The sequence below is a fragment of the Neopelma chrysocephalum genome, unplaced genomic scaffold, assembly GCF_003984885.1.
Source record: "Neopelma chrysocephalum unplaced genomic scaffold, ASM398488v2 Primary Assembly neopelma1_91, whole genome shotgun sequence".
Taxonomy (NCBI): Eukaryota; Metazoa; Chordata; class Aves; order Passeriformes; family Pipridae; genus Neopelma; species Neopelma chrysocephalum.
The window spans coordinates 5,556,374-5,578,913 of record NW_020897753.1 but is presented as its reverse complement, the minus strand read 5'-3'; the positions used below and the strand labels follow the sequence as shown (position 1 = coordinate 5,578,913).

The window sequence follows — 22,540 nt, the reverse complement described above, 5'->3', positions numbered from 1 at the left end:
TGGGCACACAGCTCTCCCAGGAGTTTGCCTGCTCCCTGAGCTCCATGTCCAGCTTTTGGGGTGGGCAAGGAGGAAAAGGGCTTGAAAAAGGCCAAGTGCTCTGTCACAAACCCCAGCTAGTTGGCAGATTTTCAGTGGTTTCCACTATTCCAAACGTGAACCTCAGTCTCTTGTAGCCCAGGGGATGAGAGCCAGGAGGGCAGTACCTCACCTGCCCCAAACCTGGGCTAACTCTGAATGTTCCCGAGTTCCTTTCAGCTCCCAGAGTTACTGTGTGTACCTCCCCAGGCTCCCTTAGCCAAGCCTGCCCCAAGAGCTGTGGAAGTGAAGGAAGGCAGGGGGCAGGAGGACAGCTCCAGCTGCCTGGGCAGGCCCCACGCCCGCGGGATGCGCCGGCAGTGCCAGGGGGAGGAGAAGCCACTGAGATGTTACACCACAACTCTGGAGCCCGAGAACCCACTGAAGGTGAGGGGTTGGGGTCACCTTTCAACAGTCTTGGTGTCCTGAAAAGGAAAGGTCAGCTCTTCTTAAAATAAGGGTTCAAAATCCCACAAAGCCTAAACTACGTGTGTGTTAACTCAGTGTTTGCCACAAACACTAAAGGTCATAGCACTCAATTAATTAAGTTGTTAAATCTGAGGATTTCAGTAGTTAACTAACTCACCTTAAATAATATTGGTAATTTAGTGCATAAAAGGGCTGAATGAATGCTTTCAGTCTTACTCTTCAACTCTACAGGAAAAAAAAAAGATGAAAAAATTAATCAAAGTTTTAGTACAAATAATGCAGAATAATTTATATCTCAGTGATCACCCTGTGCTCCTTTTCTCTGGAGCTTCAGCATATTTTAGTGAAGGGATTCCACCCTGTTTTACCTCCATATAAAAAAATAACTTGGTTAAATGAGGACAGTTTCTAACAGGCACAAAAATGCAACTTGAAGGTAGCTTTATTATTAATCTGAAATTCTTTGCTTCAAGCAGTCTGATCATCACTGCCTGGAGACTCCGGTACAAGCTGGGAGAGGGAAGCAGAAAAAGCACAGCTGTACCTGAGAGCACCAGGCAAGACAGTGGTGAGCAGAACCATCTGGGGAGATGTTTTGGCTGCCAGCAGGGGAGGTAGAGTCTGAAAAGTCAAATTTTTCTCATCGAGGAAAAAAAAAGCATGAGAAGAAAAAAAGGCAGGATTCTATTAGTTTCATTTTGCAGAATTCCTCTCATGTAATTCAGGAGCTTGGTAAAGGAAAACTGTCTAGGAAAGCACAGCTGAAGGGTTGGCCCTTGTGCTAAGGGCCAGTGGAAAAGACAGTCAAGTGTTGGTAAGTGAGAAATGCAAGGGTGGAGTTTGGCTAAGGATGGCATTGCTGCTGGAGAGCCCAAAACCAACAGCCACCACCCTGGCCAGGGAGGACAAGCCCTGTCAGCAGGTCTGTGCTCTCTGTGATAGGTCAGGAGAAGTTCAGCTTCACTGTGAAATGCAAAATTTACACAAATCAAAACAGCACATCCAACTTCAGAGTTGTGTCTCAGGTTCCCAGGGTAAACCTTTATTAGCCCAAAACCAAGGAAGACTGAATATATTAAAGTTTTTTGGAAACAAGTTAAAGAGAATAACATTTCAGCTCTGGACCTCAGTAGTAAATATAGACTATGTATCTTTACCCATACCTTATGTTACACACTTACTATACAATACCCATACATCACAAATTCCAGAGGTAAGGCTCTGTAAGAATTGTATTGCTTTCTCTGGGATAACTTAAATACCCCGGAGTTTTTTCTGATTCACATCTCACTTAATGTTAACAACTTTATTATTACTCTTCTTTTCCTCTGCAGAAAGACACTGCAAGAGATGTGTCACCATTTGACCCCTACAGGATATTCTCAGACTCCCGAAAGAAATACGATCACCTGCTCAGTGCAGTGCGGGCAGTGCCGGCCCAGGCTGGCCCTGACAGCGCCCGCCCTTCCATGGCTGTTGTGTTTAGGTTGGCCTTCACTGACCAAACGTACCCCTACACTGCAGCTGTGCTGGTGCTCCTGCTGCTCATTGTACTGTCCTTGTATCTGCTGTGATGTTGCTGGTTTGGTGTCTCCAGTGTAAGTGCAGTGGTGTTCCCACCACGCGGTTTTTCCTCAGAGTTTCTTCGTTGAAGATTTCAGCGTCAGGGGCTTGAAAAAGAAGTTTTTAAATAATGCAGTCAGTACATACCCTGTGCAGGCACATTCTCCTAAACCTTCCAGATCTGCACTAGTAGTTATGGATGCACTGAACTATTTGTGCTGCTTTCTGTTGCAAATGTTGGGATTCTTCTCAGTGTGTTTTTTTTAAAGTGGACCTTTGTTACAGCAACATTAAAAATATCATAAAGTACAACTGAGTGTGATCTTTAATCACTCTGGCACTGGTGTGTTGTGACTGGTGTGGGGCTGCCTTTATATTGTGTGAGAAACCCTTTTGTTAAACACTGATGCATTAAATGCATGAGAATTTAGTTTACTCCAATGTGTAAAGAGAAGACAGAATTCGTGGCTACTATTTTAAAAAAGAGAATGGAAGGTTAACTTTGATGAAAGATTAACTTTGCTACTGGCTTTGCCTTTTCCTGAGCTCCCACACACCCTTTAGTTCACTCCTATTCCTCGGATTTCCTTACCTTATTGCAGTAGGGACATTCGCCAAAGATGACATTAAAACTCTGCCTGCTGGTAGGAAGGCCTTGTAGCCACTGCAACACAAGGAAGGGGGTTAAAATGCACATTGGTTTCACAGCAGATTTAAGACCCATCTATTCATTAGCAGGGTTCAGCTGATGAACATCTGACCCAGTGCACTGACAGTCAGAGGGGGCAGAGCTGATGTAGGAACTGGGGGTGAGAGGGCAAACGGAAGCACAGTGACTGTGGTAACATCCCTGATGGGATTTTGCTTCATCTGGAACTGAAGTGGGCAATGGTTGTTCTCTAGACCCTGCCAGTTCCTGAGCAGTTGGTGCCATGAACTGCTTTACCTCATAGAGACAAGCCTGGTGGAAGGGCTGTCCACAGCGGGGCTCGTCACACACTTGGTCGGGAGCGGCGCCGTCGAGGCGATAGGCATAGCAGATCCCACAGTCCTTGGCAAAGTCCTGCAACACAGCAGGGTTTGTCACACAGCAGCTGAAGGGACCAGGGGGCTGCTAACACAGCAAACAGGCTCAGCTCTGTCCTTGCTTTCGCCTTCTCTGTTAGCTAGAACCACTGGTCTTGCCTTCAGTATAGAAATGGTTGTGCCACAATGGCAGAGAGTAACACTGGTTCTCAGATGCACAAGACTTTACTGGGTTATATTTTATATCTAGTTGGGCCCATTTTTTTTATTAACCACGATGATTTGTCATTACATTTCACCATTAGACACCAGCCCTCAGTCAGATCTTAATTTAGAAGTTTCACAAGTGAAAGCCAAGCTCGTAATCCGGTGTTAAAGCATTGTCAAAAATTAATTCCCAGTTTTGTTTGAAATGCACCAGTATTTGGATGGCCTCTTGTCCCCTCTAGGCAGCTCTACCTAATTAGAACCAAAGTCATCAACATCCATAACAGAATGTTTGGATTGTCCACATCTCATTAGCTACTCTGGAACTTCCCCTTTCCCTTTTAATAGTGGAGCCTGTTATTAATGGCCTCTGTGCTATGAAGGCCACAGGGAAGTGTGCACCTCTAATCAAAGGTTAACAAGCTCTGACAACTGTTGCTTGAAGTTCTGAAGTCCTTGTGACAACATATTAATCCAATTACCCCTCTTCTAAGTCCCTTATTTTTCCTGGCTGTTACAAAGTGACCATTTAAATGTCCCTTATTCAGAAATAACACCTGATCATTAAACAAAAGCAACTCACGCTTTTTTCCAATACAGCTCGAGATGGAAACTCAATTTCTAGGAGGTCTTTCAAGTTTTGTAACAAACTGATTTCTGGATCCCTGTGGGTGGGAGAGAGGGAGAAAAAGTTCCACACCAGGAATGGCAAACACCATTTCAGCTCCAAGCCTGTTTCACTACGGACACTCACCACAAGTGCATGTTGTTGTTGAGCTTTGTTCTCAGAGGGGCCACTGCTGCAAACCAGGGACAGAACAATCACATCACCCCACTGAACATCCCACATTTCAGGCAGGGGTTGGATTGAAGAAACAAGTGGAGGCTGCTGCCTTACCATGATCTGCTCCAAGGAAATAACACTCTGGAAGCATGTTTGGATGGCGAGGATCTACCTCCACATTCACTGAGACGTTGTTCCCTGCAATGAGAAAGCAGGGAAGGCCATGGGGAAGCTTTGCAGCCAAATATTAGAAAATGGAAACATTTTTAAAAGCCGTTTAAAATTGGTTAAATCAGCCTGGGTTTCACTATGACAAATAATAAAAAAGTTGGGAGGTATCCAAATGGATTGTACAAAATATCAGTATATATGAAATATTTGCATTTCAATGGACTGTAATTCAAAATAGCAACTGATTAAAAAAACCTGCCAGGCTTGCATTTCTTTTAGACTAGTCTTAACATTTCTGAATAATCAGACTCAAGCTAGATGACTAAACCCATTGGAAATCGTAGCAGCACTTTAAAGGTAGCAGAGATATAACTTATTAATTCCTCATTATCTTTTATAGCCAAAAAGAGAAGCCTGAGGACACTATTAAGCAGTGACAGTCAGTGCCCTGCCCAGCACACCTGGGCTGAGCCAACAACGGTGGGGTTTCAAACAGCAAAGTGCAAAGGGAATCTTTTTAATACACAAAATAAGAGTTGTGTCTTTGGGTTTTTACCTCTCAAATCCACTGCATCCCTTCCAACCTTTTCCTACCTATTGCAATCCTCCTGGCTGTGGCGCTCCGGGTGGGATTCTCTGGCTCAAGCACCCAGGTCTTCCCATCGATTTCATCCAGGGCATCCCAGAATTCCTTCAGTGACTCCAGTGCTGCCAGGAACTGGTTGTAAATGTCCAGTAAGGAGTTCTAAGAAAAGAAAACAAATTTCCTATGGTTTCAACCTATGGCCAGAGAGAATATTTAAAAACCAAACTGTAGGTCGTTGAAGGAGTGTTCAAATCCATGTGTGTGTCCCAGTGTATCCTGGGAGCAGAAAACATGGAAGCTCACTGGGTTTTTAGCTGAAACAACACAGGGAAAGCTGTACCCACTTCACAAACACTTCACTCCTGATAGTTCTAACATGTGCTATATATACATCATACCTGGATTTGATAGTGGTTTATACTCCTTTTTTAAAAATTTACATTGTAACTTTAAAAAAACAACTCTAAAATTACAGTAAAATCATCCTTTATCCTCATTATCATCACTGGATTATTATTAACTTTGACATTCTGATATTTAGTCTCTACTTGAGCTGAGCACCACAACAGTGTTACCCAACAGAACTACAGACAAATACCCACAGAACCAAAGGAGCTTCTTTATTTTTTTAAAAAATATCACTTACCATCATCACAATTATCTCAAAATCAAGCAGTATAAAAAACCAGGTGCTTAACATCAGATTTCAAACCATGTAAATAAGGCAAGAGGAGGAGAAACCATCTAATAATCAGAGGATTATACTTGGGGGATTTCAATATTTGAGAGTGGATTACATGGAATCAGAAAAATCTTTCATTAGGCAGGACAATATACAGGACAATGCAAAAGAAAGCCTTTAAATTATAAAAAAAGAAGTAACTATTTCTACAAGGAAAGGCTTCTGCAAGGGGAGAAAACACTTGGTGGTCAAGTGAAGCCCTTTGCAGGTGCCCAGAGAGAGACAGATTTCAGATACCTTGGGGTCCAAAAGAAAAAGCAAATTAAATGTTCTGCTCTCAGAGAGGTATTTTTCTATAAATAAAACCAAATACAGAAGGAATGGTTTCCTTTAATCTGCAGTGATTATGTTTTTCCTTTCTCACCTGGACAAAGAGAAGCGAATTATCTGAGCGTTCTGAGATGAAGAAATAGGCTTTTTCTCTGTAATAACTTTTTATATTTGGTGATACATATTTTAGAAAGAAATGGCACAGCTTAGAAATAAAATGCTACATTTTTTCCTGCTGTTATTAAATTATATTAAAGTAGGAAAGCACCTAAGCAGAAAAGTGTGAACACTGCCAATCTCCAAATGTAACGCTTATTATCTTTAAAAGCATTTTGTTACTTTTATAATACCTGAAGTGATATAATAGTGTCAGTCACTTAACCACATCTTAGAGTATGGTATCTTCATCTTAAGTACTATTATTTCCAGTATTTTAATAATTTTCACACAGTCCTGAAATGTGATCTTTTGTGCTCTGATGACACTTAAATTAATAGCATAATTTTCTGGTACTTGCAACAGTTGCTTTCCATTTTGATTTTTTACATTTTTCTATATCACATACAGATAAATCCTCTAATAATCATTTTTATCTTTATCTTCCGGGAATTCAAAGGGTTTCACTAGAAAAAAGAAACATCAAGGGATTATAACCCACAGATAAGTTTTAAAATCCAATTAATTTTAATACTAATTGTAATTTTTCAATGATGTTCCTTAAAAAGGTAGTTAAATCTTTTTTTTTTTTATACACTGTTCATTTGATCTTATTTGCATGCTTCATTGATGTTGCCAGCTGTCTCCTGCTATAGACATAAATGCATCTATAGCTATTTAAATATATCACCTGCTTGTCATGCAAGCCATGAAAACCCCAACATTCCTTTTTATTTGATTAACAACTAATTTTTGGTCGTTGCCCAACACTTTTAGAGCAGCCTGACTGTGCTTTTCTTTGGCCTCAGCTACACCAAGATGGTTGTTAATAATGTCAGGCAGCACCAACTCTTTGTTTCGTGGTCCCTTTTGTGCAAATGTGTTGGAATTTGTGTGAAATATGTCCAAATTCTTTGGAAAATAAGACAGTGATAAATCAGACTATCAATGCTGCTCACCCTGACCCAAAAAGCACTTACAAAACCAGACTGGTTCCTTCCTAAACACTGATTTTAATGGTTCCTCAGCCAACTGTGAGCCCAAAGTTCCCTCTGTGTTATGACTCCCTATATCCCTCATCCCTTTCAATCACTGGTACAGGATGGAGCACTTGAGTTTGTCCAGGGAAATATTAAATCAAATATTAGTAAAAAAAAGTTCTAATTAAGGTAAATACAGCACAATTGATTACAAACTATTTTTCTTAAAAAGATAAAAATGTGATCTTTTAGCTAAAATTCTTCCTAGCGTGCAAATTTGCTTTCCCAAAATTAAAACAGCTGCAAAAGCCCCCTAATGGAAAAGGTGAAGTAGCCTAAACTATAGGTGCTGGCACCTGCTTGCCCTTCAGGAATTCACAAATAAAATACAATTTAACAAAGCCAACAGCTGTTGGCTGGGAAAGGGATCACCTGTATCACCTAAAAAATTTGTGATTCTTAAGATTTGTTAGGAAACTGTTTCCCATGAACAGTAGTTTAACATAATCTCCCCCCTCCTTAACCCAAATCAAAGCGAGACACAGCACTGAAATCTTTATAAAGTGTCTTGTCAGCCACCTCCTGTTTACAGCTGGTGTCTGTGAAGCTCCTTTGCCAAGAAAAAGCAAAATTATGAAGTGTTTTATTGTGTTTTCATCAAAATAACCAAAGAATAATCTCATACATACACTACACCTCCTGAACCCTGTCTCACTGTTTCCTTGCCTGCTGCTGCACGACCTCATTAGTCATGAATTCCCACTCTCCTGACCTTCATGTAGCCCCCCAGGTGGGCAGTGGGCAGCACAGAGAGCCCCCCCCTGCCGCGAGGGCAGCGGGACAGACACCCTGAGCCTGCAGCACCACCCCTCCAAAAGGGGCTAAAACTGGAGCCAGCACATTCATGTGGTTCTTCAGGGAAAGGAGAGAACAGAAATAAGTAGATGTTCTTGCACTTGTCATTGAGAAGCACTCTGCATTTATTTGGCACTTGGAGCAGGAGCAGCAGCAGCAGCATTGCCCTTGGTGCTGATTTCTTACCACTCTAAAACGTCTCCTCCGAGCCAGAATCCACTGGCTGTTGCTGCTCATGCTGTGAGACACCTGCACTGGCTACTGGGCTTGTCATGACGCACAAAACCCCACCATCTTCAGCTTGACATTGTGCAAGTTATAATTATTCATCCAAATGAATATGTCAGAGCAGCAGCAGCAGACCTCTCATCAGCGCAAAAGAAAAATACATCAAAACATTATCAACCCAGCAGGAAGACAGGGACCATAAGGAAAATTACCCATTTTTAATATGGATGCCATAAAGCCATGTCTATTATTATACAGAAGGGGAAAAAAAAAAGAAAAGACAAGAAAAAAAAAACCCAACCACCCAACAACCCCTCAAGTTTAAAGTCCGTGAGCCTGAAATAGGCAGCAGCACACGCAGGGGGTGGAAAGAAAAATCAATTACCTGAAATCTATTTATATTTTCTCTCATAGGAGTTTATATTCTAATGGTGCAATTGCCCCGTTTTAGTTAAGCCTTGTCAGTTTATACATTAAAGAAGACCAATAAATAGTAAAATGTAAGACCTATGGGTGCCAAAACATCACGTTATTTTGTTAGAGAACAGGTATCGCGTGTTCTTTTTCCCTTTTAGGAACCAAAATTTCCAGCCACTTGAGTACCAGCTGAATTCTGCTGCCAGGGGTGTTTCAGCATTATCTAAGCTTAACCCATATTTTAGCACGGTGTGAAGGCTGCTCACTGCAATGATTTCCACACATTTGGAAAATAAACACAATTTCCACAATTACCACAGCCATTTGTTGGGTTCATGTCACCCACGCAGACAAGGTCAATGTTCCAAACCTCCTGTACAGCTCCAGCCCTTCTGTCAGCACAGAGCACGGGCTGCTGGGATTTGGGGCAGGATTAGAGCAGCTCTCTGCAGCTGGAATTACTGTCTCCTGATTTCAAAACAGGCTCTTCAGTTACACACCAACATCTATTGTTCGTGTTTTCAAACAGCCCCCAGGTAATTCTAACTGTAAAAAGAGTTTAAGCATCAGAATGTTGTATTTTTAACATTGGATTTTCCTTGGTTGTAGTGCCAATATTAATATATCCAGCCCCGTTTTTAACTTGTCAAAGGCTGCTCCGTGTCATGTTCTTCAAGAACATTTTATTAAATTACAAGTCCTGCCAGTAGCTTTAAAATTACTAACAGCAAACATGGAGAAGCAGTGACTGTCAGGGATATTTGAAGCGTTGTTAATTTGAGGCAACATAAATTGCAAGGCTGTAAAATTAATAAAATACTGTTAAAACTATGTATAAAGTTTGAGGTTAGAAACAGCACTTGAAATCCTGCCCATAGTTTATGGACTCCAGTAGAATTTAGGGGAAAACCAACATCTACTTAAACTGTTCCAAACCACCCCAGAGAATCAAAACCTAAATTTACACGTGAAACTAAATATATTTTCATTTGCAATGCTTGCTCAAGCTCTCAATATTAGAGGGGGACACACAGAGCCTTGAGCTTTGCAGTCAAAATTATATGTCCAGCTTAAACCCCTCCTACTGCAACCTTCCAGCCAGGAAATTTAGTACCAAGACAGGCTTTATTGCTGGGGGGAAATCCTTGGGAGAGTTGGAATTAGCAGATGCAATCATTTATGTAAAATCTATTTTCTCGAATTAAGCGAAATTAAACATCAACTATTTTCTAGAGATAATTCAAATTAACTTACATCTAAGTGGTCACACAAAATTCATTTAATAAAGTACACATGATTTATTCAGGAAAAACGGTACATGAGATAATGTGAGAGACTAAAAAAGGACAACAGCTCGTGGTTCTTTATAGTAACAATACCAGTCAAAATAAGAAATCAGAATTCCACTAAATACTTCCCTGTTTTGATTATAACTGGATTATAAGTTTTATTATGTTATGAAAATTCTACAGGATAACCAAGTGGGGGACTGCCTTTTTTTAATGCCTGTCAACTTTAGAGGGTGCTTCTTTTCTAGAAGACAATCGTTTTTCATGCATTTCACTTCATTTTCCCTTTCCCAATGTAATTCCTAAAGAAATTTCAGCCACATGAACAGCTTAAAAAAACTCAGCCAGCGTGAGCGCAGAGATACAACATGCAAAGTGTATCTCCATGGCAAGGAAGAGATTTCAGATGCTCTGATCAGGAATGCAGAGTTCAGTGTTGTTACATTTTCCTGGGCATGCAGAGAAATCAAATGCACACAGGGAGAAAAGCTGGAGTTAAAAAATAAAGCCCAACCCCCTGGTTACCACCTCCCCACTGCACATGTTAGTAAAGAAAAGCTGCCCAGTCCAGCAGGTACCTGTGGCATCCAGGAAATGGCAAAGGGAACAGGAAAATCCACCAGGCAATCCGGGGGTTCTGTGGGATACTGAGGGAGGGAAAGAAAATACAGTTTTTTCGTTTCTTTTTTTTTTCCTTAGTGATTTAAAGTCAGACCGATACTCAGCTGCCAAATTTGATAACAAAATACAAGCACTTCAAGCATCTTGAGGACGTGGCTTTGAGAGGAAACAGTATGTAAAGCATTTTCAGGAGTAGTTAGGAATGTTAATTATCATTTAAAGAAGAACTCTACATGTAAATGCTTTTAGTAAAGGCAGGAGAATCCCAGTTTTCTGTGTTCAGTGGTCACAAGGACATATTCAAAAAACCTTAAGGCAAAAAACATCATTTTTTTTTCTAATTTCTCCTCAATTACCTGTACTGGGAAGAAAATATAGAAACCCAAAAAACCCTTTCACGAATCAACAACTAATTTCCATTTAAACTAAACTATTTGCTCTGATTGGCAAAATTTTATTTTTTGAAACTGAAAGTAATCTGAGTAAGCACAAAACTATTTAAAAAGAGATAAGTGAACGTACACCCAAAATTAAAACAAGCCCTTAGTCCAAATTAAAATATATCTGAGGAAAAATAAAAAAGCTGTATTAAAAAACCTGAAGTTATAAAAGGTTTGATAACTCCAATCAGAGCATATCAATGACATCTTAGGTTATTAGTTACAATCAAATGTGTATGTCAGAAATCATGCTATTATTCTTTAGAACAATTTAAGCTATTAATAAACAAAATACTTATACTGGATTTCTAAGCATGCAACTAATTTCACCTAGAGAAAGCATTTTCAGAACCCTTGCCAAATCATTCAGATAATTACCAAAGTGTCTTAATTACTACATGACATGCAAATCCTTGCAGTGGCCTGTTTGAATCCTTGGGGTCTGAAATGCTCCCACACTAACCTTAATCAAAGAAAGAGAATAACAAAAATAACCTGCTTTAATGAAAGTATGGGTATCAAAAGAGATTCCTTACAATAAATACTTCAGCCAAGTCTTTTCAAATGTATTAGATACATGTATGAAGGAAAATCAAACCCCCAGGTCACCAGACCCACATTTCACACACAAATTTTGTCTGGCGAGTTAAAATGCCAGACGTGGTTTAAAAAGGACAAGCGATCGATCCCTCATCACAACAAACACTTGGAAACAAAACAAAAACAAGAAAAGAGATGGATGATTACTTGTTTAAACAGACAAGTCAGATAATCTGGTCCTTTTATTACATATATCCTTAGTTGCTAGATGGTCCTGTCTCCTGCTATGAGGAGTACCCAGATATTTTACAACAATAAAGAAAACACCAGTTTTTACAAGGATATAAAATGGGAATCTTTATTTTCCCTGAGGACAGGGATAAGTTAAGGCTGAACAGAACCAACCTAAGTGTCACAGTGTTTGACCATGGCTTGGTAAAAAGGAGCATTGCACTGTATTTTTTTCTGCACTGTTTTGCTTCCAAATAGTTAAAACACTTTACTTCTGTTGTCACAAGAGCAGGTAAACCTTTGAGGCAACAGGCTGCACCTCATTTCTAGTGTCACAGAGTGGGAGAGCAGCTCCCCTATAAACAACACAGTCTGGTGACTCTTGTTGAACACTAAATAGACCATAATTGTACTTCCTGATGGATTTTTTCCATCAATGTATTTAATAATGGACTGACTGGCAAATTAATTATGCATTCATTACTCTGTGCATGTAGGATAATTTTACTCTTTTTAAAAATCCACTTGAGCAACCCTCGATTCCCAAACAGTTCTTTTTCCATAGGTTCCTTTCCCCCCTCTAAGGTAAAATTAGCTCATCTTATGTAAGAGTAAAAAACTCATGGTATTTAAAGAAATATGGGATGCTTGTGAAAGTGAAATCTAATCCTACAATGGGCACTCCTCATGCCTCCAAGATTGTTACTCCAGAGGATGTACCAAGGATAGTCCCAAACAACAACATTCAGACACGTTTGGATCCACTTTTTCCCCTGGCCTGATTTTCTGAAGACAGACAACAGCTCTTGCCATGCAATTGTCACCACACAGCCTGGACAGTCACAGTCTCAGATGAGAGATTTATGCCTTGAAATGAGACATTCTATGAAGAAACGTTGCAATTCCAGTTCAGTGCTTAGTACCAGGAAGAATTAAGATCTTTCTGTCTCTGCACACACCGTGGATTTGATTTGCAAGTGCTGTCAAAATTAGGCAATTATTTAGACTAAAAAGAAATCATTTTTCTGACTGAATTCTGCAGTCAGTTTTTCATAAATCTTTACATCTATAGCTTTAAAAGTAGGAGTTGTTAATGAACAACCCAGCATCCTCCAATTCACGTGCTGTGCACAGTCTCTGGGTGGAGTGATAATGAAGGAAAGTCTCCCAGATGGTTTTGTCTGTAATCCAGCAAAACGATGGCAATATCATAAAGTGTTTTTCACGGGATGCACAGTTGCATCTTGCAGACAACCATAATGCAACATTAATTTTAAATATAGTTAAAATCTGAAAACTCTCTATAAAAAAATTTCTCAACTCTTACTTCGCAGAACACATTAACAAACAAACCAACTCTCTAAACCAGTTAAGAATTACGAAAACCCATTTATTTCAAGGAAGCCTGAAGGTGTTTCTCTCACATAAATTTACCTTTGCATTTAACTTGAGAGTGATGAGATGCTGTCGACCACAAGAGTCTTCAGCTTTTAACTTGACTGCGGTAAGCCCAGTGTCCACGTAGGCAACTCTGGAAGAGAAAGGAAACTCTTGGAGCCCGGGCAGAAGTGCAGTCTGAAAGGTGTGTGCAGTGATTAGTGCGTTACAAATATTAATCAGAGAAGTCCTCCATGCCAGGCAGTTGTGCTGCTGCAGATTTACTGCTGTTAATGCCCCAGGCTGGTGCTTAATGCAGCCCATATATCTGGGGGTTATTTACAGGCAGTGTCAGGCTCACGCTGTGGTCAGTGAGCAGCGCGTTGCAGTTTTCCATCACTGGAACCTTTGACACACACAGCATGTTCCTGTCAGCCTCTACTTATGTACACATTAAACTTCCTGTCAACTCTCTGATCCATTTCTGCACTTTCTTACTCCAGCAGACTTTTATGCTCTTGATTTGCTTTGCTCCTCCACGGAGTTCTCTTTTATTATCAATGCTGTTACTGGAGGAAATTCAGTGGGTATTGGTTCATATTCTGAAATTGATTTTCTGCAGGAAATAGAGCCCAAACAGGTACAAAATGAGTTATTTATGATGATTTGCCTTCGTTTCATGACAGCTTTACACTGTGTTCATGTATCCTAGCAAGCAGCAAGCAGATACTAAATGTAAATAAGTTTTAAAACTTCTGCCATAATCACTGAGTCTTTGCTTAGGATGGCACTGATTTGTGCTTCCCACCACAATGAAGATGGATACAACTGTAAAATACATTGTTCTCTAGAAATGGATTCTGCTGTGTAGATTCAGCAACTGCCAGAAAGGTTCAAACTTCTCCATATACTTACCAGTAAACTGGACATGTGGGTATTTTGGCATTTTTACCATGTCATTCTTGTGTAAAGATAAAAAGCGGTGCAAGATAATTGCCCAACTTATCACCCAGACTGATGGAAAGGCCTATCAGAGTTCAAAGGGAGCATTTCTTGCTGGCCTAAGTAACATTTATTTTTTTAAACCTAGACCAGTCACACAATTCTCTCCAGTGAAACTGCAAAGGAGTTGTAGAAGCTTGTACAAAAAAAAGTAGATGGACACCAAAGGGTGGGCACAGCCCTAGAAGGAAGTGAAAAGAAAATTCCTCAATATGAGGGAACTGAAAAATCCAGGTGGAAAAAGCAATAGTAGTAGTAAGAGGGGAAGGAGAGATATTATTTCATGTATAATCCTGATTAAAGCAATATTAAAGAGTCCTACAGATTTCTGTATTTGTGTTGAAAGAAAGACAAGTCTGATAGAAGTGTAACTCAACTGCAGTCAAACTTGATATTAGAGCATTCTTCCTCTCATTGGGAAAAAAAATCATTACTGCCACTTTGCTCCAACTTTACCTCAAAATTGAATCACAGAGTTTTAGAAAGACAAGAAACTACCTGTATCCCACCCTGGCATCTGCTGTTGGCTGGGGTGGGGAATTCCTAAAGCAGCAGCTAAGGCACAGCTTGGATAGTGCCCAGAACAAAGCCCAGCTGGTGCCTGCAGCGCTGGGAGGCTCCACCCCGAAGGGAACAGAAAAATTAAGGGGCCACTGTCAAAGTGTTTGGGATTTTAAATTATCTCTTCTGCCATTCATCTTGTTTGGCCCACTCCATTCTTTATTTCTAAGAGAAGTATAGGTTATTTTAGTTCAAAATCAAACATTTTGCAGTTTCTTATTCTGCATCAAGTGGGAGGGAACCCGATTAAAAATTGGTTTTATTTCTTAGCCAGCAATGGACTTACATATCCTAATATCTCTGAAACCCTTAAGGGTTCAGTACTTTCATAATTAGTTTAGCAACCTGACAATCTCTAGAATAACTATACATACATGTCTGCACACATATATATTTAAAAATATATTAAAATATAGTGACAATATGTTTACTCATATTTGTAAAGAGCCTTCAAACTCATTTTTATTGACAGTAGACAAACTCCAAAAAAAAGCAAGCATTTGGAGAAGGTGCTCAGAGCACTAACAATGGCTGCCTGGTTAATTATTTATAGAGGGATGCATCAAAGTTCTGTCCATTTTCCAATTTTTAACTTATTTATAGGTTTAAAATTCCAGTTCCATAGGACTGGAGAAAGTTGGACAGTGCTGTAAAAGTCCTATAAACTTCTTCCCATGATTGTATAAATACATAGGGAGTTGTTTACATAGGTGATATTTCAGTTATACAAAGTTTTGCTCCTCTGTAGGATCCATCATTTCATCATTTTACGTCTGGGAAATTTGAGTTGAGTGTGGCACAACTACATATTAACAATGGAAATCACTGAAAGAAACTTCAGCTGATTTAACAAGGATGTTTTAACTCTTTAAATGAAAGTGGGCCTTCAAAGCAACTTCCTACTTCATGTTAATCACATGTTATTTGTGATTAACATGTTTATCACGTTATTTATATACAAATCAGGTGGGAAAACTCAAAATTTTTCTCACACCTAAGGCTTCTTGATTTCATTTAGCAAAATATATACCTGTTACAGGTAAATTACCACACAGGACTAAGAGGACAGAGGATCTGCCTCATGGAAAAGCACAAATATGGGCTTTTATTTAACTGAAACAAAAAAGTAGCTTCTCATTCAAAGCTCTGCAACATCTTAGAAAATCTTCCATCTTAACCCCTTGAAGGAAGGCCCCGTGAGATTAACTGCATATTATTAAAGACAAGATTCAAATATGGGTTTTTAAATCTTACACACACAGAGACAACTCTCTTCTTCAACCCCATCCAGGTCTCCTGGAGGTTCCAGGGGAAAGGACAGAACTCTGTCCATTCCAGGCTCTGGATCAGGATCAGGGAACTCACCAGTGGTGGCAGATGTGATGGTAGTTAAAGCCTTTCAAGTCCATAAAACAAGATTCTCTGGAGATTTTTGAAAAATCTCCACATGGCCCTTGAATACTCGATCACAATGTGTGTTCCTTCACATTCCCAGAGAAGGTTTGAGGAGAAAAACCTTGTTTTCCTCTGTAGGAGGGTGAATTATATTTGCTCTATGAGCTCATCTGAGAGTATATGTTACTGTGAATACTCTTATGAAGTTCTGGATTTACAGCTTTCCAAATTCTCCCCTCCACTCACATTTTTTTTTTTGGTAGATTTACCTTTCTGTGGGTTAAATATATCATATTTTTGCCTAAGGAGATCCTTCTGCTATGCAGAGCAAAATAGAACTGTTCTTTAAAAATAACTATTCTAGTTCTAAAAAATGTATGAACTGATTTTATGAAAGCACAAAGGTACACGATGATCAACCATTGCCTGTGGGAAGAGTCAAAAAAAAGCCTTACAAAGAAAGGAAAAGGAGGGGAAAAAGGAGAACTACAAACACTAACAGTAAATATATTTACTATATCAATAGTTTATAGGTCAAGAAGAATTGATTTCTTAGTAGTAGCATCTCACCTTTCAGCTCAGTTATTTGAGACAGAAAATACACCTTCAGTTGATACACGTTTGTTATATTGGTTTTTAATTAAAAACAAATCAACGGAGTTTTTAAAGCAAAATCAGTTTCTGAATAGGGTAAATACCAGAACAAGTACATTTGACATGTTCAACTCACCAAAAAGGAATGGATATGCTAAAGATGTTTGTTAAGAAATAAAATAAACATACTTATTCCAGCCCAGTATTTCCAGATCTCTGACAAGACAGGAGTAGTATTCTGGTGGCCGTGGTACGTGCAGGTCTTGTGTGTTCTTTAAAGCAATTTCCTGTTTAAAAGAACATTAAAAACATCATTAAGAGAGATTTCAATATTTTTGCATCTATTTAGCCATGTGATTTTTGCAATTCAATCAAAAATATTAAGCTTATGTAAAATTAACTGTACACTGCATTTGTTTTGTTATAGCCTCCAGCTAAAGCAGACAAAGAGGCTGTTTGGGAAATTACTTCAGATACTGGTAATGAAAACATCTGCAATTTAAAAAAACCCCCACAGATGTTGACAGCATAGTCTTCAGATGCAAATATCAAATGTGCCTCTTTTTCAGCTAATAAATTTGAAGTCAAGCATCTCAACTGAATGAACATTTCAAAAGAAGGTTCCATTAAGCCCACAGCTGCCTCCTGGGCTCCACAGCCACAAAAGAAGATACATCTATGAAATCCTTCATTATATATATATATATAAACTTTATACAGCAATCAAAAAACAAAATCCATTTCTCAATTTTAACACCATAGAATCCCAAGGAATAAGTTTTGGTGCAGACAGTCATCTAGCATGTTGCAATGTCTCAAAAAGATTTTATCAAAAAGGTAATTCCACGTTATAGAGAAAAATAAAATCAAATCATGTTTCACATTTGCGCTGTGATACTTGTTCTTTAAAAGTGTTCTAAAGTTAAAATTATGCTTACAGGAGAAGTAAATTGATGAAATTTAGAATAAAATTATTAATTTAAAATAAACTGAATTTAAATAAAAATATAATAAAATGAGTTCAACAATCATTTCTGTCCAGTTCTCCCACACTATGTTTTTACTCTCTGCACTATCTGAGGATCATCATTTTGAATGAATTACACTTTCACTGCATTCTCATTTTCTGAGTGCTTGTGTATCCAGGCAAATGGATCGGAACAACTATAGTGAAATATTCCAAAGCAAACATCCTCACTCAGTCCCATTCCAAGCATAGCAGAGCAGCAGTACCAGGAGGGAGTTGTGCTGCCTTTCTGTTTTGAAGAATACTTCTTGTGTTTCATTCCTGAAGTTAAGCTGGTTGGATGAAGAATTGTTCACCAACAATGTTCATAGAATGTTTTACTACCAGGCAAGAATTGGCTGTATAATGTTGTTAACCAAAGATTTTGCTACTCTTCAACCCCAGACTTGAAAATCTTTTAAAAGAATCAAATGCAGCCTCTGAACTATAAAAAAAGCTCTCTGCATTTATTGGTCGAGTTGTCACAGGGGAAAGCACCTTCAGCAACCCACTGACTGTATAAACCTTTGTATGACTACAAGCTTTACCATCTGGACAATACCAGGAATTCCAAGAAAATCCCTGTAAAGAGGATGGCTCTTTATTGAGACTCCTTGCTGGGATTTCAGTTTTTCTATAAAAATTTCCCAAGAATACAGTCACTTAAAATCTTAAATGATATTTATACAACTATTACATGAACAGCACACGTACAAAATCATCTCTTCTTAAAAAAAATCTATCCATTGCCATAAATCTATCAAACAGTAACCTGTAAAACAATGAGAGTGAAACCCAAAGCTCTCAGAACATCCCCTGTCCCACAAATATATTTTGTCACCTACCAAAACAGTTCTCAGCTCCACCATAAAACTGACAAGGTCTGGGCAGCTGTGGAGCCTCTGCAGGAAACACAACATTAGTTCATTTTCTTCAACTCATAACTTGTAGTAGTTCAGTCCAACTTTGTAGTACTGTCAAATCAACAAAGATAAAAAGCCCTAACTGTATATCATAAGTTTAAATATTTCAATTACAGAGCACGGGAAACTTCACTGAAAAAAACTTTACTTGACTGTATACAACACAGGGTGAAGTAGGCCTATCAGTAATTAACATGAATTCTCTTCTTTGCATAATGAACAACTTGTAAAAAAATAAATATATAAAAAAGACAAACTCTGTTTCTAATTGAGACATTAAAGAAAAATTCCAGTAAAATGTCAGCAGTCATTTATTAAAAATTGTTCTAGCTCAATCTTCAAAAACAGATTAAAGCTTGAATAAAAATAAATATTTACTAAATTCTCAGGCACTTGAAAATAAATCTTGGCTACACAATGAAATGAGGGTTCTTTAACACTTCTAGAATAGCTGTACGAGCGTAACCTCTTCAGAAATATTATAAATATACATTTAAGAATATATTTGAAAGAAATGGTTTTAAACTTGTATACCTGCTTTAAAATATGCTGATATGGATGCAGGATCTTCTTCAGACTCCAGCTGCACTCTATCCTGAACAAACAGTATTTTATATAAATTTTAAATTCATAGTACAGGATTTTTAAAGGAGAGCAGAAAACCTGCTGCACACAACAGCACAACAGTTTTCCTCAAAAAAAACCAAAGGAAGTAAACAATACTTCAAAACAGCTTTGAGTTCCTTGTTCAAAGTTACTTAAAACTTCCAAATGTCACTATCCCAAAGCCCATTAAAAATTAAGCATTTACCTGCAAAAGCCTGTTCTTTGCTGGAGACAACAACATAATTCTTGCAAGCTACTGCGCCGTCATAAAATACACTAATATTTAAAAGTGATAACCTGGAAATGTCAAAGTTACCTTTAATGCAGTTTTAATTACCCAACCTCGACTATAATAAAGCCATGGAACACCCCATCTGCTCACAGTTCAGAGCGGGCTGGCCTAGGCAGGAGTGTGGAACACAAAGTTAAAGGCTAAAAATCCATGGATGTGGATTAGCCCCTTCCACCTCCCTTCCCACACAGTGTATAAATACAGTAATAAGAGCAGAGCTTTTAGAGAAAAGTTGGGTAATGCAAATTAACACACAATCAGGAAAGAGAAAATTTTACACTGAATTTTCTGTTTCCCAAACTGTGACATATAAATAATCTAAGTGACCGTTTTTTCCCCGAATACGTTGCTTCATATATAAATACAACCAATTAATTGCAACAAGTTTCAAAGTTAATTAACAACAAAATATATTGATATAGGCAATGTTTATTGTCAGCATTTATTAACACTGATGCCGTGCAGTTCTGTTGCAAAGTTGAAACCAGTAAGAATTAATTAATAACACTGATACTGGAGGAAAGAATGATTAATGTGCATGTCCATCATTGCTTTTATCAAAATAAACTTTGTTATATCACACTTAGAAATTGCTTTTGTAAAACTCTCTCACCTTGCATTTTTCAGTTGCAAATCCTCTGGTAACAATACCCTGATGTGGAAATCTCTACCCTTGAAAAGAAACAGTTAATAGGAAGGTCAGCAAAGAAAAATATTAGAGGCTTCTGGGAAGTGTTCCCCATCAGATCAACTACTAAGAAAGAAACTTTGTCTTATCTGATTTTCAGGAACATTATTCAGAATTTCTTTATTTAGGGATAAAAAGCAGCACAAATGACAGGTACAAGTAATGCAGATTTTAATCCTGAAGTTGAAACACTCTTGATGTTTAATTCACAATATTCAGTAAAAACTCTTCAGTACATCACATCTCATAAAGCAAAAATAACACCTTTCAGAAGAAAAATAAACATTATCTAAATCTGGACAAAACCAAAAAACATAATTTAATCCAAGTCATGCTGCAGTACATGAAAGTCTGTCTTCAACTCAACTAAAAGACAAAACAGACTCATGTCATGAAGTACTACACTAAAAAGAAACTTGGGCACTGATCCACAGCACATTCCAGCAAGGTTTTAGAAACTGTAAACAAAAACAGTCCCAAGAACATGAATGAAATGTTTTCCTCTTAGTGCAATCCATAGGGGGCAGCTCCCAAATGCCACCCACTTGTGTTTTCAGTCCCTCTTGAGATCTTCCTTCTGCTTTCTTATGGGATGACCAAACTAAAACTGGCATCAAGAAGGTTTGTGAGTAGGTTCAGCTCCTCCCTGAAGTGAAGAGGGCAGATAACTCATGTCAAAACTTTAATTCCAGATGCTGTTCCACTTCAGCACACTTTGAAGTATGGAGTGCTGGTCCCCAGCACAGGAAAGGTTTGGACATACTGGAGTTAGTTCAGAGAGGAGATATGAAGGTGATTTAGAGCTCAAAGCACCTCTGACACCAGGAGGGCCTGAGGGAGCTGGGACTGGGTAGCCTGGAGAAAAGAAGGATCAGGGAAGGATCCTGTCAGTGAGTACAAATACCTAATGGAGAAGGAACAAAAAAGGTATAGCCAGATCTGAGTGACACACACTGACAGGATGAGGGGTGATGGATATAAGCTGAAATACAGGAGATTTCACCCAAACGCAATAGAAAAACCTCAGTAACAATGAGAGGAGTCAAAGACCAGAACAGGCCATCCGAGAGGTTGCACAGTCTCTGTGCTTGGAGAACTTCACAACCTGATTGCAAATGGTCTTGAGCTCCAGGTGATCCTGGCAGAGGAACTCCAGAGGTTCCTTTCAACCTCAGTGTTTCTGAGCTGAATAGAGCCCACTCACCAGCAACACCAGTTGCTTCCAAAGGTGATGTTTAGTGCAAGCCTAATTTAAGTATATAACCTCAGACATTATGGCCTTAGCACTCATTAAAAATCACCTCTGATAACAGACACTCTTATCTGTATCTTAACCTTTCCATTAATTCCAGGATGAATTGTAACACACAGAGCACTTCCAAAGCCGCAGTTGTTAAAGTATTGCAAACATAAGCGCACCTTTGCACATGTCTAGCGAAACTTGAATAAAAAAATCACCCAAAACCCTTTGGATTTTGACCACCAAACTACAATTTTGACCACGCGAGTGTGACACAGCCCACACCTTTTAACTTTTACTTATTTTCAGAGGAAGAGAAAAACACACTACTCCTAAATTAAAATACGCCTGTTCAGAGCTGTGTCTGGGTGATATTTCAGTGCTCCAGGCCTGCCGGGTCACGGCACAGTGTCTGTGATGGCAGAGTTTTGCTGAGAGCACCCCTCTGCCCCTGTCTCAGCAGCTGTTCTGCTTCCTGCACTGCCTTTACCACATCCTGAGAGACGATGCCGCCGCTTCACCTGAAGCCTCACAAGTCAAGTGAAAGCAAAACACCCACAGTCAGTAATTTGCGTCAACTTTTACCACAGGCCACGAGCGCGGGCACATTCAACGCGCCCCGAAAACATCTTTTGGCAGCGCAACAAACCCAGCCCGGGAGGTACCAGGGAGCCATTTTCCGGGTAAACCTGGGAATCTATCTCAGTAAAAATACTGTAATATCAGGGACGGCGGCAGGGAAACGGTATTTCCAGACGCACATTCCCAGAGGCTCGGCCGAGAAGCCGCCAGCCCTGGGCACGGCGGGGAGCGCTGCCCCCTCGGACGCGGCAGGGCGGGAAGCGCCCCCCCAACCCCGCCTCACACCTGGGCCGCGGGTACCTGTGTGGTGACGAAGCCCTCGTAGGCGGTTCCCCGGCGGTTCTGAGGCAGCAGCAGCGGGAATCGCCGGAGCAGCGCCCGCGGTCCCGCCATGTTCCCGGCCGGCGCCGCCGCCGTTCGAATGCGAGACCCCGCCCCGCGGCGGCGGCCGGCGCACGCGCCTGAGGGGACGGGAGGGCGGGGCGGGCCCGTGAGGGGCGGAGCGGGAGCCTGAGGGAGGAGCGAAGCCTGAAAGGAGCGCACCTGAGGGGAGGAGCGCACCCGAGGGGGGGGGGGCCGCACCCAAAAGGAGGGTGTCTGAAGGGAGGAGCGCACCTGAGGGGAGCGCGGCTAAAAGGACGGCACCCGAGGGGAGGCGCAC

General features: G+C 39.8%; 2 protein-coding genes across 7 annotated transcripts in view; one reads left to right on the top strand and one right to left on the bottom strand.

Moving 5' to 3' along the window:
• The window catches only part of VRK2 (VRK serine/threonine kinase 2), a 34,873-nt gene extending 32,491 nt beyond the window's left edge, over positions 1–2,382 (top strand). Inside the window, exons 13-15 of one of the 3 annotated variants that reach the window (XM_027693270.1) lie at positions 289–465; positions 984–1,075; positions 1,842–1,955. In XM_027693270.1, coding sequence (XP_027549071.1) covers positions 289–465; positions 984–1,055 — 249 coding nt within the window. In that variant the 3' untranslated portion in view covers positions 1,056–1,075; positions 1,842–1,955. Of the gene's footprint in view, positions 1–288; positions 466–980; positions 1,076–1,841 lie in introns of all 3 variants that reach the window. The other 2 variants (XM_027693269.1, XM_027693268.1) reach the window with 2 other exon arrangements.
• On the bottom strand, positions 2,047–22,321 carry FANCL (FA complementation group L). Of its 4 annotated transcripts, none has more exons than XM_027693271.1 (14): positions 22,165–22,321; positions 19,983–20,041; positions 19,006–19,066; positions 18,394–18,450; positions 16,732–16,829; positions 13,048–13,144; positions 10,360–10,428; positions 4,853–5,003; positions 4,202–4,285; positions 4,058–4,103; positions 3,887–3,968; positions 3,017–3,133; positions 2,663–2,734; positions 2,047–2,177 (listed from the first exon to the last, which is right to left on the bottom strand). In XM_027693271.1, exons 1-14 carry the CDS (start codon positions 22,270–22,272, stop codon positions 2,142–2,144), a joined length of 1,137 nt encoding a protein of 378 aa, XP_027549072.1. In that variant the 5' UTR covers positions 22,273–22,321; the 3' UTR covers positions 2,047–2,141. The 4 variants fall into 4 exon arrangements, with proteins under 4 accessions (XP_027549072.1, XP_027549073.1, XP_027549075.1 ...); XM_027693272.1 differs by having other exon boundaries at positions 22,180–22,321; XM_027693274.1 differs by lacking the exon at positions 22,165–22,321 and having other exon boundaries at positions 18,394–18,512; positions 19,983–20,007.
• Positions 22,322–22,540: the final 219 nt, after the last annotated feature.

Excerpts from the sequence above, each read along its gene's own strand:
- FANCL (XM_027693271.1), bottom strand. The coding sequence starts at position 22,272 with ATGGCGGGACCGCGGGCGCTGCTCCGGCGATTCCCGCTGCTGCTGCCT. Across the intron at positions 20,042-22,164 it reads CACAGGTACCCGCGGCCCAG|GGTAGAGATTTCCACATCAG; the intron begins GTGTGAGGCGGG and ends TTTCTTTTCAAG. Across the intron at positions 19,067-19,982 it reads TTGCAACTGAAAAATGCAAG|GATAGAGTGCAGCTGGAGTC; the intron begins GTGAGAGAGTTT and ends CTGTTTGTTCAG.